Source organism: Colossoma macropomum, unplaced genomic scaffold (assembly GCF_904425465.1).
Source record: "Colossoma macropomum unplaced genomic scaffold, Colossoma_macropomum, whole genome shotgun sequence".
Lineage (NCBI taxonomy): Eukaryota > Metazoa > Chordata > Actinopteri > Characiformes > Serrasalmidae > Colossoma > Colossoma macropomum.
In genome coordinates, this window is record NW_023494788.1 from 40865027 (window position 1) to 40877886 (window position 12860).

Consider the following 12860-nt stretch of genomic DNA (forward strand, 5'->3'; position numbering starts at 1 on the left):
CAGCCAATATGGTGCTGTGCTGGGGGGGCTTAACGATTCCGAACAAAGCGATCGATGGTGGTCAATAAAAGGGGCTTCACGTTACTGCAGCCTCACTTCTCCACATCCGACGGGGTCGGGGGGGGCTCATTCCCCGTCAGCTGGCTGAGGCACCGCGTCCCGCACTTTGGGCTATCTATCTGCACGAGCACAGGCGCACGGGGCTTTAATCAGAGAGATTGCACGTGCTCCCCTCGCCCAATGAACTTCTTCGGCGATTCCTTTGCTTATTTAGCCATAATCATCAGCGCGGCTATCGATCTGAGCGCTGGCAGACGACGCAGTGGGCTCCCCGCGCCTTGCAGAGGGGCTCTGCTGGAGTCAGACGCGTAGAGAAGCTCTCCTTCTGCTCCTTCTTCTCCTTCCTCCTCTTCTTCCTCCTCTCTATTCAACGTCAGTTCAAGTTTGATCAATATCGCGCTGCTGGTCCAATTGGAGGAGCCGTGTTCGCCGCTCTCGCCAATAACCACCATCTTTGGGATAAGTCGCTCCCTTTTTCTTTCTCAGTTGCTGAACATTTTTTTTTCGCTCCTGTCCTGCAGCTCGACTCGCAGCTCAATGAGCCCGACTGGTGCACTGTGAGCGCAGCGCGGTGATCTGGAGGATTTGGGCTGTTTTTTAGCGCCCAAGACTGCGTTTATGATTTTCCTCCACCGGTTCGTCGTTTAGGGGCTGATTTTTTTTTGAAAGGTTGGACGAAAATGGCACAAAGCGCGGTTCTGTTTCTAATGTGGCTCTTTGGCAGATCCCTCGCAGGCTTCCCCAACCAGATTAACATAGGTAAGTCTTTTTGTTTCGTTATCGTTATCGATTGCTAAGCTTCGCCTGCTTTCACGGGCTCGTTTCTTAGTCGTTCCCACGTTTCAACTCTTGCTGTGATTAGACCGTCAGTCTGTTTCTGTAAGGACTCGGTGGGGTCTTTACTGGGCTTTGGAATAAGGAGGATTGGCACCAACTTGCCGGTGCAAAGTTCTAATCAAATCAGCAAGGCTTGGACTTGTCATTGCAAAGTGCCATTGGTTGCAGCAACCTAGATACAGTGTGTTACATTGCTGAGATGTTTCATCTCCCTCTCCTGTCCTCCTCCAAGGTGGGCTCTTCATGCGGTCGACGGTGCAGGAGCACAGCGCCTTCAGGTTCGCCGTGCAGCTCTACAACACCAACCAAAACATGACCGAGAAGCCCTTCCATCTGAATTACAACGTAGATAACCTCGAGTCGTCCAACAGCTTCTCAGTCACCCATGCTTGTAAGTACTCCCCCCACGGTTGTGCAGGAGATGCTGCTGTGCATTAACGTGTCTTACAACAGGCTGGAGTGATTTTGTGTCGTGTCAGTGCACCGTCCCCCTTCAGCCCTGCTGGAAATTTGCTCATTTTTCAAATGTTGTTCCTCTCCAGCTGTAATGGCCTTATCAATTACTCATTTCAGACATTCCAGCTTAATTCACCCCCCCCCAACACAGAGTACCTGGGTATTTCGCAAGGATGACAACTCCAGTGTGTAATCCCATAAGCCTCGTAGAAGCAATCCAATTTCTGCTTTTTAGATGAGTAATGCACAGCTTACTCTAACTAAACTAAATATTCTCACCTCACAAAAGGTTTCAACGCCGTATTTATTGGAGCTGCCTTATGTATTCAAAAGCTAGAAAGTCCTGCTTACCCCCCAGAGCCCACCCATCCCAACCCCTTGTACTTATCAGTGCGTTTAAAGGTGTGATATCTGAGATTCTTCCCACACACATGCAGCCTGCTCTTAAGTTTTCATGCCAAGATGTACTTTTTATTATTCCCTTCTGACTCTGATGTGATGGCGATGATATCCCTTTTATAGCGACGCTTTCCAGCTCCCATGGTTGTCCACTCTGATTTGCAAGCGAAAGTGTTTCGCAATAAGAGGATGAATAGCCGCCTGTGGAAGTGCTTTGTGGTTACAGTGTTGGTATTTCTGACTCAAAATCTCTTTGAATTCAAAACAAGTTCCCTTGGCAACGCGGTATAACCCGAGCTCTGCCGAGGTTCCTGATAGTTGTTGAAAAGATCGCATGTCTGATTATGCAAGCGAAGGTTTTCAAGGACTGTGTGTGTAGGAGATAATGTTCATTTTTTTCTAATGTACTTTTGAAAAAGCCTCTAATGCCAGATCTAGTTATTGTTCTCTTTCACCATGGTAACCACATTCTGTATATAGCCCAGTGGTGTCGGTGCCAATTTGGATACTAAATGATATTTTGATATGTGACCATCACCTTGTCCACTCTCAGGCATGGTATATTATAGGAGTTGGTAATATGGGGTAGCGTTGACTTAAGCTAGTGGGGATCAGTTAGGATGATCTCCCATGAGCTCTGAAATGCTTGTTTTCTTAATAAGCATCTGATGGCCTTCTTTACGCCCTTTCGCAAAACTTGCCTATGAATCTGTGGGAATCCCACCCCCAGCTCTGCAGTGGGTGCTCATTAACAAACAGATCTCATTTTGCCTCTCTGCACTGACAGTCAATGAAAAAAAAAAAAATCCATACCTTCTCAGCCCACATCAGTCAATGATGTGCGAAGGCTGAGGTTTGGGGGGTGGGGTCGAGGCAAAAGCTGAGGAGCTCCACGTCACGCTGAGCAGCGGTCACCTCTTAATGAGCTTTTTATTCCCTATAAGAGCGCATACAATAGCCAAACGAGCAAATAAAGAATAGCCAATGGCCTGCAATTTTGCATGGGCTGAAAAGCACAGGATCACGGCGAGGAAAGGAGGCTGGAATCTTACAATCTAATTAAATCTAAGGGCAGACTGTTTGCAAGATCCATGTGCTCCTATGGGAGCGCATGCCCCATTTTTTTGCTCTCTCACTGTCTTGCCTTTTTGCAGCTCCATCAAGAACATGTTTCAAAACTGCCTTCAACATATGAGGCACTTTGGCAGCCCTTTGATGATGGTGGAATCTGTCGTTTTTCCGAATTGGCGTCTTACGCCGCGATAGTACTGGAAGTTGTCAACAGCATTCATGGCTTGCCTTTGATATGCATATCAACAGATGTGCCGCCGTCAAAACTGTATCCCCCATCTTTCGCTTAATATTTAACTGAATCACTTTGGTACAGTGTTTAAGTGACGTCTTGAAAGGCAGCTCTCTCATTGAGCTAGTTCACAGAGCCAAACCAGCTGTTGGAGAAGTACATTTTAGCTGTGTTAACAGTTATTTAGAAAAAAAAAATATGCATGATTTGGAGAGAACAGCAGTCTTGAATGTAGGATCGTGTTAGCAAGCACTATTTATGACACTGCATGTCCAAAAATCCTCACAGCAATGTTCCAACACCTACTGCCTTCCTAGAAGAGTTGAAGACCTTGAATGAGCAGGTAAAGACCTTGACTGTCTACGAACAGTGTAGATCGTGAAGAACATTAGACACAGAAATTTGTCTCTGCATTCTGGTCAGGCTGGACAGTAAGACAGCGGATACTGTAGACTGTCGTACTCTATGAAGTTGGGTATTTAGAACATCCTACCCTAAATGTTTTGACTGCTAACTGTTCTTTGATAGCTCTGGTCTTGTGTCCATGAGAAGTCTTACCCTTTGTTGTTATGATTTGTCCAATGGTGGATTCGGCATGGTCTGATTAGTAGAGCTCTCCATGTCTGGCAAAAGAACCAGCAATAAATCTCACCTCACTGGATGCATTAAAAGTAAATGACTTCTGTTTGGAGTCTCTTCCCTATCTTTGACTGATTCCACTTCATGTCCAGATCATCTGGACTGGTCAGTGACTGAAGTGCACCAGTGTTGTTACAAAGATGTTGTGAACTGTACCCATATCCAGTGTCATTAACATGGCCATATCCTACATTCTTCTTGTATTTATTTGGTTCATAATGTGCACATATGACATTTGGGATTTATGTGGGTTTGTGTAAACAGTCAAAATCTATTTCAAGACCATTTTCAACCTGTATTAATACCTTAGAATTAAACAGGCTGATTTGTTACTGTGTCTATATGTAAATACATGTAGATGTTCCCTGTTCTCATTGGCTGTGCAGTCAAAAAGCAGCCCAGGCTGAAACACTCTTATACCTTCAGTGTTAATGGGCAGGGCTAAACTGCTGTGAGCTGAATGGGTGGATATGTGTCAATATGTTGGTTTTCATTGTATCACAAAATCAATTCATGCAAAACAGGCTGTTTTTGCAGGACATATGTGGATCATATGGGCAGGAAAGTGAGTGATTTGTTTTGAAACCATAAGCATTTATCTCAAAATTGAGGAAAATGTTACATAATGTGGTCCCGAATGTAGTGTTACAGTGTGCACAATGTTGTGTTGCACACCTATTGAATAACTCGCCAGCTAGACTCAGAAAAGAAAAGGTACAAACTGTGGTACATGAAAAATGTAAATATCGTCTTTGCTGTGTCTTCAGATCCCAAGCAGGTCCCCTGAGAAGCTGCGATTTCTTGTGTTACAAGTGGCTTCCAAGGTGCGAAGTGTGTTCTTCATTACTCTCGAACAGGGACTGTCGTTTTCTGTCACAGACCTGATCGGTACAATGTAGCGTCTGAGACTTGTTAGGGAACATCTTGGGAACATTGTCAAACTGAACGTGTATAAATGATGGTTCAAGCTGGGCTTGTCAGAGTCCTTACAAAAGCTTCGCAGCTTCACATTGCACTTATCCAGGTGGCACCGTTTCGTTGCAAATTGGAGATCAGTTCACAAACGAATACAAGATGCTGTCGGGGGAATTCAGTGTGAAACCGTGCCAAAAGAACTGAGCCCTCGTCTTTACGGAAGCGCTGTTTGAAGATACTCAAGCAGCGCATCAATGCAGCCTTATGGCTCCTCCAAAGTTCCTCTTCTGTTTTTTGAAACCGAGCCAAGCTTTGAACATATAAAATGGATATTGATGGCATTCCATTTTTCTCTGCACTTTTATTAAGGGTCATTCATCACAGGTCCTGTGTGGTAATGGCCCTATGCCTTCTTGCCGAGGTCTGCTGGAAGACGGACCTTTGTATACTTGTACACAAGAAAAGATGGAAAGCTTTAAATGTATGCAGTAAAGAGAAAGCTAATACTAGCTTCCACAGAGTGCTTTCTCTGACCACAATGCTGCCTTGCTACAGACTTGTATCAGCAGAGCTAACATGGCATGATATCACTTGCGCATATTCGTTTCTCTCTCTTTTTTTTTTGGCACAAGAGAGCCCAAGTCTTGTAAGGTGAATCTATTTAAAGGAGATGATGTTCCTCGCTGTGCTCTAGACAGGTCACGTGTCTATCTGGAAGCCTTCATTAACAGCGGCTCTGAATGGCCCACATTTACACAGCAGGAAATAAGAAACGAGACCTTCTAACATCAAATTGTTTGTCCCTTCCTTGTCACCATCCTGTTTGGGGTCGTATCGCTCTCGTTGGGTCTCGCTGCCAAAGTTATGAGTGCTTAAATGATCAAATATCCTCCCAGAGAGCATCCCTGCTCCGTAAATTCAATACACTCGGACAAATGAGCAAACAGAAGCAAGCCGGGCTTAAGGGACGTGGTAGGTTTCCGTGAGTGATGTTTTATGATTGTCAGAGAAATTGGCTCCTGTACTCGAAACACAATAGTATTTCTGCTACAGCATCAGGGTCAGATACAGGGCCACTTTGTTGTTTAGTTAAGCATGGGACACGATTGCTTGTGATCAGGGCTGTTTCATAGTATATAAGCAGTTGCTAAGGGTCCCCAAACCATGGGACCCCTGAGTAAGTACTTCTTAAAATGTATTCAGTATAATTTGTCAAAAAAGTTTAGTGAGTTTCTTGTGAGTATTTTTTCTAGGGCTGCCAAACAGTTTAAATAATTGCGATTATTTAGTGTCGTTAATCACTATCAATCACATTTGTCGAATTTGATCTTATTTGCCCCAAAAGAAAGATTTTTTGATTAAAACAGCCATATGAGTAATAGGTTTTATTACTATTTATTATGCTTTTAATAGTTTGCAGGTTTTATCCATAGTCTATCAACTTGTTATACTAATGATTGAATCTCATTCTCTGTTGTTATTTGCTATCCGGTGTCGACCAGAGGAGGATGGGTTCCCCTTTTGAGTCTTGGTTCCTCTCAAGCTTTCTTCCTCTTGCTCTAAGGGAGGTATTCCTTGCCACTGTCGCCATTGGTGACGCTCATGGGGGCTCGGACCCGGATTTTTCTGTAAAGCTGCTTTGTGACAGCACCTGTTGTAAAAAAAGACTTGAGTTGACTTGACTTTGACTTGCACTGTCTGGTGTAGTCTTCTGAAAGTGCCCTCCGATGCTAATGTTACTGATATTACTGATATTGCTGTGCTGTGTTTTGCCTGTAAATTCTAGATGTACTTCGGTGATAAACAAATTCATAGTATTGCAGCATCTGCAAATAGCTTTTATCAAAATAGCCATCAATGGAACTGATTTATAAGCTGTATTTGAGTAAAAGGGCTGCAGTCATGGAGTCACAGCAACAGTGCATGAGCAGCTGCGCTTCAGCCTATGGATGGTTGGAAGGGTCAAACTAGGAAAATATGCTAGCAGCGTGTTAATAGCTCATTTTTTTGCCATCAAAACTCTGCTCTGTTCTTACATACCTAAGGTTATTACTGGGGTGAGTGAGGTGTGGGGCACCCAAATTGGATGTTGCTCTGAAGGCCGGGGTGGCAGGAGGCCTAGCAGTAGGAGAGGTGAGCCAGCAATTGGAAGGTTGCAGCTTCAAATCCCAAGACTGACTGAGTGTTTCTGGTTTTGTCCTTGGTCAAGGCACCTAATTGCTCTGTTGGCCTTGTTGCTGTGCTGCTCCCAGGCTGGGCATAGATGGGCAGCAAAATGACAAGTTTCCCTTGTAAGATCAAGAAATTACAGTAACAACATGTTCAGAAGCTGCATGTGATCGTACTCTTCTCTCTTCAGCTTGTTATTTCGTCCCATATCGTTCAGCTCCTGCATTGCCATCAAACCTGTGCCGTTTTACAGGACAGATGAGATAACAAGCATTATTAGCCTAAATGTTTGTACATTAGCTTTTATATTTGTCGCAAATGGCCGAAGCGTTTGATGGTAATTTCTTGGACCACAGACTTTCTGCACAGCGGATGCTGCTTTGAATGAGCGATTCCACTAAATGGCATGCTGTGACATCCAACCCAATCTGACAGGGAGAGGGGCACATGCCTAATGCGGCAGTCACTTCGGCCAGGCAGACAAAAAACAGTTCTGGCTGATCTTGCGCTCTGCTCGCTCTCTCGTTCTCTCTCTCTCTCTTTCTCTCTCTCTCTTTTTTCTGAAAACATTGTCCGAGCAAAAACACGCTCAAATCAAAAAACTGCCAGAGAATATAAGGCCAAGCCAGCGAGTCGGGTAAATGGAAGAACGTTCGTATTCTTAGGGCGGAACTGTCAAAACTGTCTGGCTCATGGTCATGTCTTGCGAAACGCCCCTTAGACTGCGCGAGGTTCAGTCAGCTCAGCAGAAAGCAATAAAATAAACAGCAGATTAAAAAGCGTTTCGCTGCTAAAGCCTATTGACGGAGGCAGCTTTTTTGCCATAGAGTGGAGCACACATACTTCCTGTGGCCTCAGTTAAGGCACTATACCAACATAAGATATCAACTGTGATTCAAGCTGTGAGGCTAATATGCGCAATATGGTGTTATCCCAAAGCCAAAGCAACACATTTGTGCATGTTTTGTTTAGATTAATTTGCAGCAGAAGTGTGTTTCAGAGGCAAACATTCCTCACCGTAATGAGTTACGAAATCCCTGAGAGTCTTCCAGGATTACGCCCTTAGTTATCCAGGAGAGAGGAGTGTCTTAATATTTAATAAAACTTTGCATACGGAACGTTTTCACATTTTAACACACTGGGCTTAACTGGCAACATCTGTTGCCATTGTAAACACTGAAATGTTCTCATTCTCATCAGGAAGCTTTGCCTTTTCTGTTTTTTTTGCTGTTTTTCGCCCTGTCACATGTCCTTGCTTTGCTAGAGTGATTATAATCCCCTCATTTGTTCTCTGCCAAGTCCTGTATCACTGAGACTCAGCCTCGAAATGGTGCTTTGAGAGCCTGAACTTCGGCAACACTTTGCCTTTGTTCAGGCTTCCACGCTGCGGCTAAGTCTGCCACACATCATTTTTCATCCCTGGCCAGGCAATCTTAAACCAATCTGAAGTTTGTTTTGAAAATGCCATGGCCTCACTTCTCCGTTAGCCTGTGGTATTCAGGGCTGGGGCTGGGGTGAATTGTGGTCTTGTTCAATCTGATTCCTTTACCCATATCAGGGGTTTGATTTCTGTTTTTCTTTTTTTTTTGAGCCACTTGTACAAACCATGCTGTCTGCAGCGCTGTTTGGAGCAGTTTTACATGGGGAGATGATGTAATTATTACCAGAATATCTCTACGATTTTAGTCCTGTTTGAATCTGTTTAAGTTATTATAGTATGCATCTGTGAAGATTATGGCTATAAAATGAACTGAAGGAATAAACCCTGGTTAATCCTATGTGAATTAACGCCCTGATAAATATTCCATCACCTCGTCGGGGGGATATTTGCAGTTGTTGATAAGTATGGAAGCACATGAGGAAGGCTTCACTGTATTCTCTGCTTGCCATAACGAAGCCGAGAAGTATTGTTGTACCTCCTGTGTATGAAACATTACAAAATGTAAAACTTTGATGGTCATCTGTAAACTCTCTAGCTAAAGACAGTTAGCTAGGTAGACAGTTAGGTTCGGAGAAATTATGATAAACATTATGACGTTTTCTACTTGCAGTGGAACGCTTGGAACAAATTTGCTGTGGCTACAATGCAAACATGTAGTAAACATTCCTATCTCTGTTACTTATACATGGATAAACATTACAGATTCCTGAGGTGACATTTCTATACAGACATTTCTGCACTAAAGGCACCTATGCAAACTGTTGAAAAGCCATTTATCTGGGCAGTATGTATGTTCATGCTTGTAAAAGCACTGTATTGCATTAGAATGAATGCAAACAGACATTAATGCAGTAAAAACATAACCAGGGATTGTAATGATTCCTTCAAATCAGCAGCACACCTAAATTTAATGATGTATTGGTTAGTCAAGCAAGGCACTGAATGATAACTACAAATAATACTGGGCATAATACTGGCCCTGGAAATGGTTAAATGAACACATAAAATCTTTTCCCATTGTATTAGTATTGTTTGTATTTATAAGTATGTAAGTATAAAGTATTCTCTGGTGCCTTAAACCTTTACACAGTACTGCACATCATACAAATAGTACACTTTACACTTAAAGCAAGAAACTACAGTGGAAACTATAAACAAAATAAATCACTGTGACTCTTTACCAGCTGATTACAATATTCTTACATGTTTTCTGTGTTTGAAGTTCCATATAATCAGATTTTGATATGCAAATGATGCGACACACAGTGGTATGCACAGTAGGAATGCCAGCGTTCAAATTACACATTTTGTTGATGAAGTGAAAATAAGTGCATAACCTCTACAGTGAACACATCTGCATATTTTGATGCATGATTTTTTGCTAAATTTAACATCTTGGAAAAAAAGACATAAAATATAAAATGTGCCTTTTTTTTTTTAAATGTTAATTACACAAATAAACAGTTATTGTACATTAAATTGTGCAGTGTGTTCTCTGTGGTGGATGAGTTATATTGATTTCATTTAGAAAATCAAATAACATGCAATGTGGCCGTTTTTTTGAGAAGACACACTTTTTTACAGAACAGATTATTGGGTTCTCATTGTTTTATTGTTTAATCAAGAAACCACTATGGGCTGTTATTACATAACATTTTTCAGGCCATTTTGTGCAATAAATGCACCATAAATCCAGTTATGAGGGATATATTAGCAAATCCTTCTGTCATGTCCTTCAGAACAGGTCTAAGAACGGACATGTATTTTTCATAAATTTCATAAATGCAGGTATTCTAGAAACCCTTTTTGGTTCTATATAGGACCCTTTTTCTAAGAGTGATGTCCACAAATGAATTGCAAGCGTGTTCAAACTTGCAATTACTTAAAATAGCTGCAGACAATGACAAAATTGATGAGCTTTATTTGACACAATTGATTTTTCCACCCATCCAAAGTGATTGATTAGACGTGCCCACTCTCATTTGGAAAAGCTACACACTTAAAAATATGGCTCTTCAGAGTTTCCTAGTAAAGGCAATGGCTCTACATGGAACGTTTTTGAATATGGTTCTATATAGCAGCAAAAAGCGTTGACATAGTAACAACAGAAGAACCCTTTTTGGTGCTATACTATGCCATTTTCAGAAAAGGTTCTATATAGAACCATATAAAATACATTCTTTATCAACCTGATGGACCATTTCACCATGTAAAGAACCATTTAAGCATGAAATGGTTCCATATACAACTCATGACACTATTGCTTTTGCTAAAGAACCCTTGAAGAACCATCTTTTTTAAGTGTGTAGCCGATTAACAGACGAATTCAAACAGGATAAAAACAGTCAGGCATACAGGACACTGAAAAATACCTGCATGCAAACTCGCATTCAGTAGAGTAGGATCTAGTATAACCTTGCATAGCAGCACAATTTTAATATTTAGTGATTTAAGAGAAGACATATCCAAAAATCTGCAAAATGATTGACTGGAATAAAATGGTTATTTCTGCCTGTAGTGTCTTAAGAACAAACCTCGCTGATTGAAACACTGATTGATGTGCAGGTGTGGATTTCAGTGACATTAGTGAGAATAATAAGATGATTTTGCGAATGAATTTGAAAATGGGATTCACTTCATTCAAGCAATGGCCAGGCATTTCACACCGTTCTGTTCCTTCCTCTGTTTGAGAGTGAAAAAGACTTGATGAAACTAGTGAGACACTTGAGATGAACTCTGGACAACTCTGTAAACTTGCAATAAGAAAATAAACTCAATGCAGAAAGATCCATCCTCATAGATCGGACTACGCGCCAAATTGTCCTTCTTGAGAAATCGCTTGCTTGCAAATTAAGCTGTATTCATAAATAGGTCCAAACTCGGTGGACAATGTGTTTCTTTCAGTTTGTCAATTCTCATCCACTCACACAGAGCTGTATTTTTCAAAAGATAGCAAATATAATGAAGGCTTAGCTCCGATTTGGCACAACCACTTTGTGTCATATATCACTGAAAAGCTTTTCTGTAGAATCTAAATAGAATATGTCCACTTCCGTTGTAATTTTGACATCATTCTGACGAATGGTGCATGTCTTCCGAGCCCTCAGAAGGGAAATGCAGTTCTGAACATTCAGAACAATTTTGCAGAAAAAAGGTTTTTTAGTGAATCACATACAGCAGGTTTTCCATCATAGAGAAGAACCATTTAACCATACAAACAACCAGTGGTGCTTGAAAGTGTGTGAGCCCTTTAGAATTGTCTATATATCTGCATGAATTTGACCTCAAACATCATCAGATTATCACACAAGTCCTAATAGTAGATAAAGAGAACCAAATCAAACAAATGAGACAAAAATATTAGACTTGGTAATTTATTTATTGAGAAAATGTTCCAACATTACAGAACAAAACTGTGTGAACCTTTAGGATTAGCAGATAATCTGAAGGTGAAATTAGAGTCAGGTGTTTTCAATCAATGTGATGGCAATCAGGTGAGTGACCACCCTGTTTTATTTAAAGAACAGGGATCTATCACAGTCTGATCTTCACAACACGTTTGTGGAAGTGAGTCATGGCACAAATGAGATTGCAGAGGACCTTCTGAGGAGGAGGAGGAGAAGAGTTGATCATCAGGCACTTTTGCCACTCACAGGTGTGTAATATTGGATCAATACTGATCATTGGATCAAGTCTAATATTTTTGTCTCATTTGTTTAGTTTGGTATTCTCTTAATCTACTATTAGGACTTGTGTGAGAATCTGATGAGGTTTTTGGTCATATTTATGCAGAAATACAGGAAATTCTAAAGGGTTCACAAACGTTCAAGCACCACTGTATACAGCATTGCCTTTACTAAAGAACCCTTGAACCTCTTTTTCATGGTGTCTTGTTCTGCACACTGATGTTTACTGCAGTAGAAACCCTGAGCAATGCTGTATTGTAGTCAGCAACCCCTGCATTTTATACAGGACCAACTCAAGCTAGAAAAAACACTATTTATCATCCTGATACAACAACAATAACAATATCCCTTGTGAGTCTGCTATAAAAAACTAGTGCAAAGGTATTGAAAAGCATGGAGAAAGTTTTTAGAAATGATCTCAGTCGCAGTGACTCATGAAAACTCAAATCGCTGACAAGTTCAGCATAAGTTTCAACACTTAAATATGTCATACCGGTAAAGGCTACAAAAGCCAGACAAGGTGCAAATGTCAAGCCAAGTGGAAGATGATGGTTGAGCTGTTTCAGACTAGGTGAGGTAGCTCACAAAGTATTTACTGTTCAGGTAATGCTTCTGTTTTTCTTTATCTTACACTTTCTTTACTCAGCGAAGCAGTTCTTGTCTTTCAGTTGTTATTTTATCAATAATATCTAGAAGAACTACCCCCTGGATCTGGGTAGTTTGTGCATCGCAGCTCACCTTTTTTTCTAGATAAAATTAGCCTGACTTTTGTATTGAGAGTCCAAAATTGACAGTGTTTTTGAAACTTGCACCATAGATTACTACAGATAATCATTTAGACATATTTGCTTAAAGCATAAGCATAAAATCCATTGACTCCAAACACACATGCTGTAGAATCCATTGAGCAGTTGTGAATTCTACGAATAAACATTTAAAACAGACTATTTCTCCC

General features: G+C 41.3%; 1 protein-coding gene across 1 annotated transcript in view; it reads left to right on the forward strand.

The window, feature by feature from the left end:
- Positions 1-217: 217 nt before the first annotated feature.
- Positions 218-12860, forward strand: part of gria3b (glutamate receptor, ionotropic, AMPA 3b) — a 209632-nt gene continuing 196989 nt past the window's right edge. The window contains exons 1-2 of the mRNA XM_036569368.1: positions 218-819; positions 1130-1288. Coding sequence (XP_036425261.1) covers positions 741-819; positions 1130-1288 — 238 coding nt within the window. The 5' untranslated portion in view covers positions 218-740. The remainder of the gene's footprint in view (positions 820-1129; positions 1289-12860) is intronic.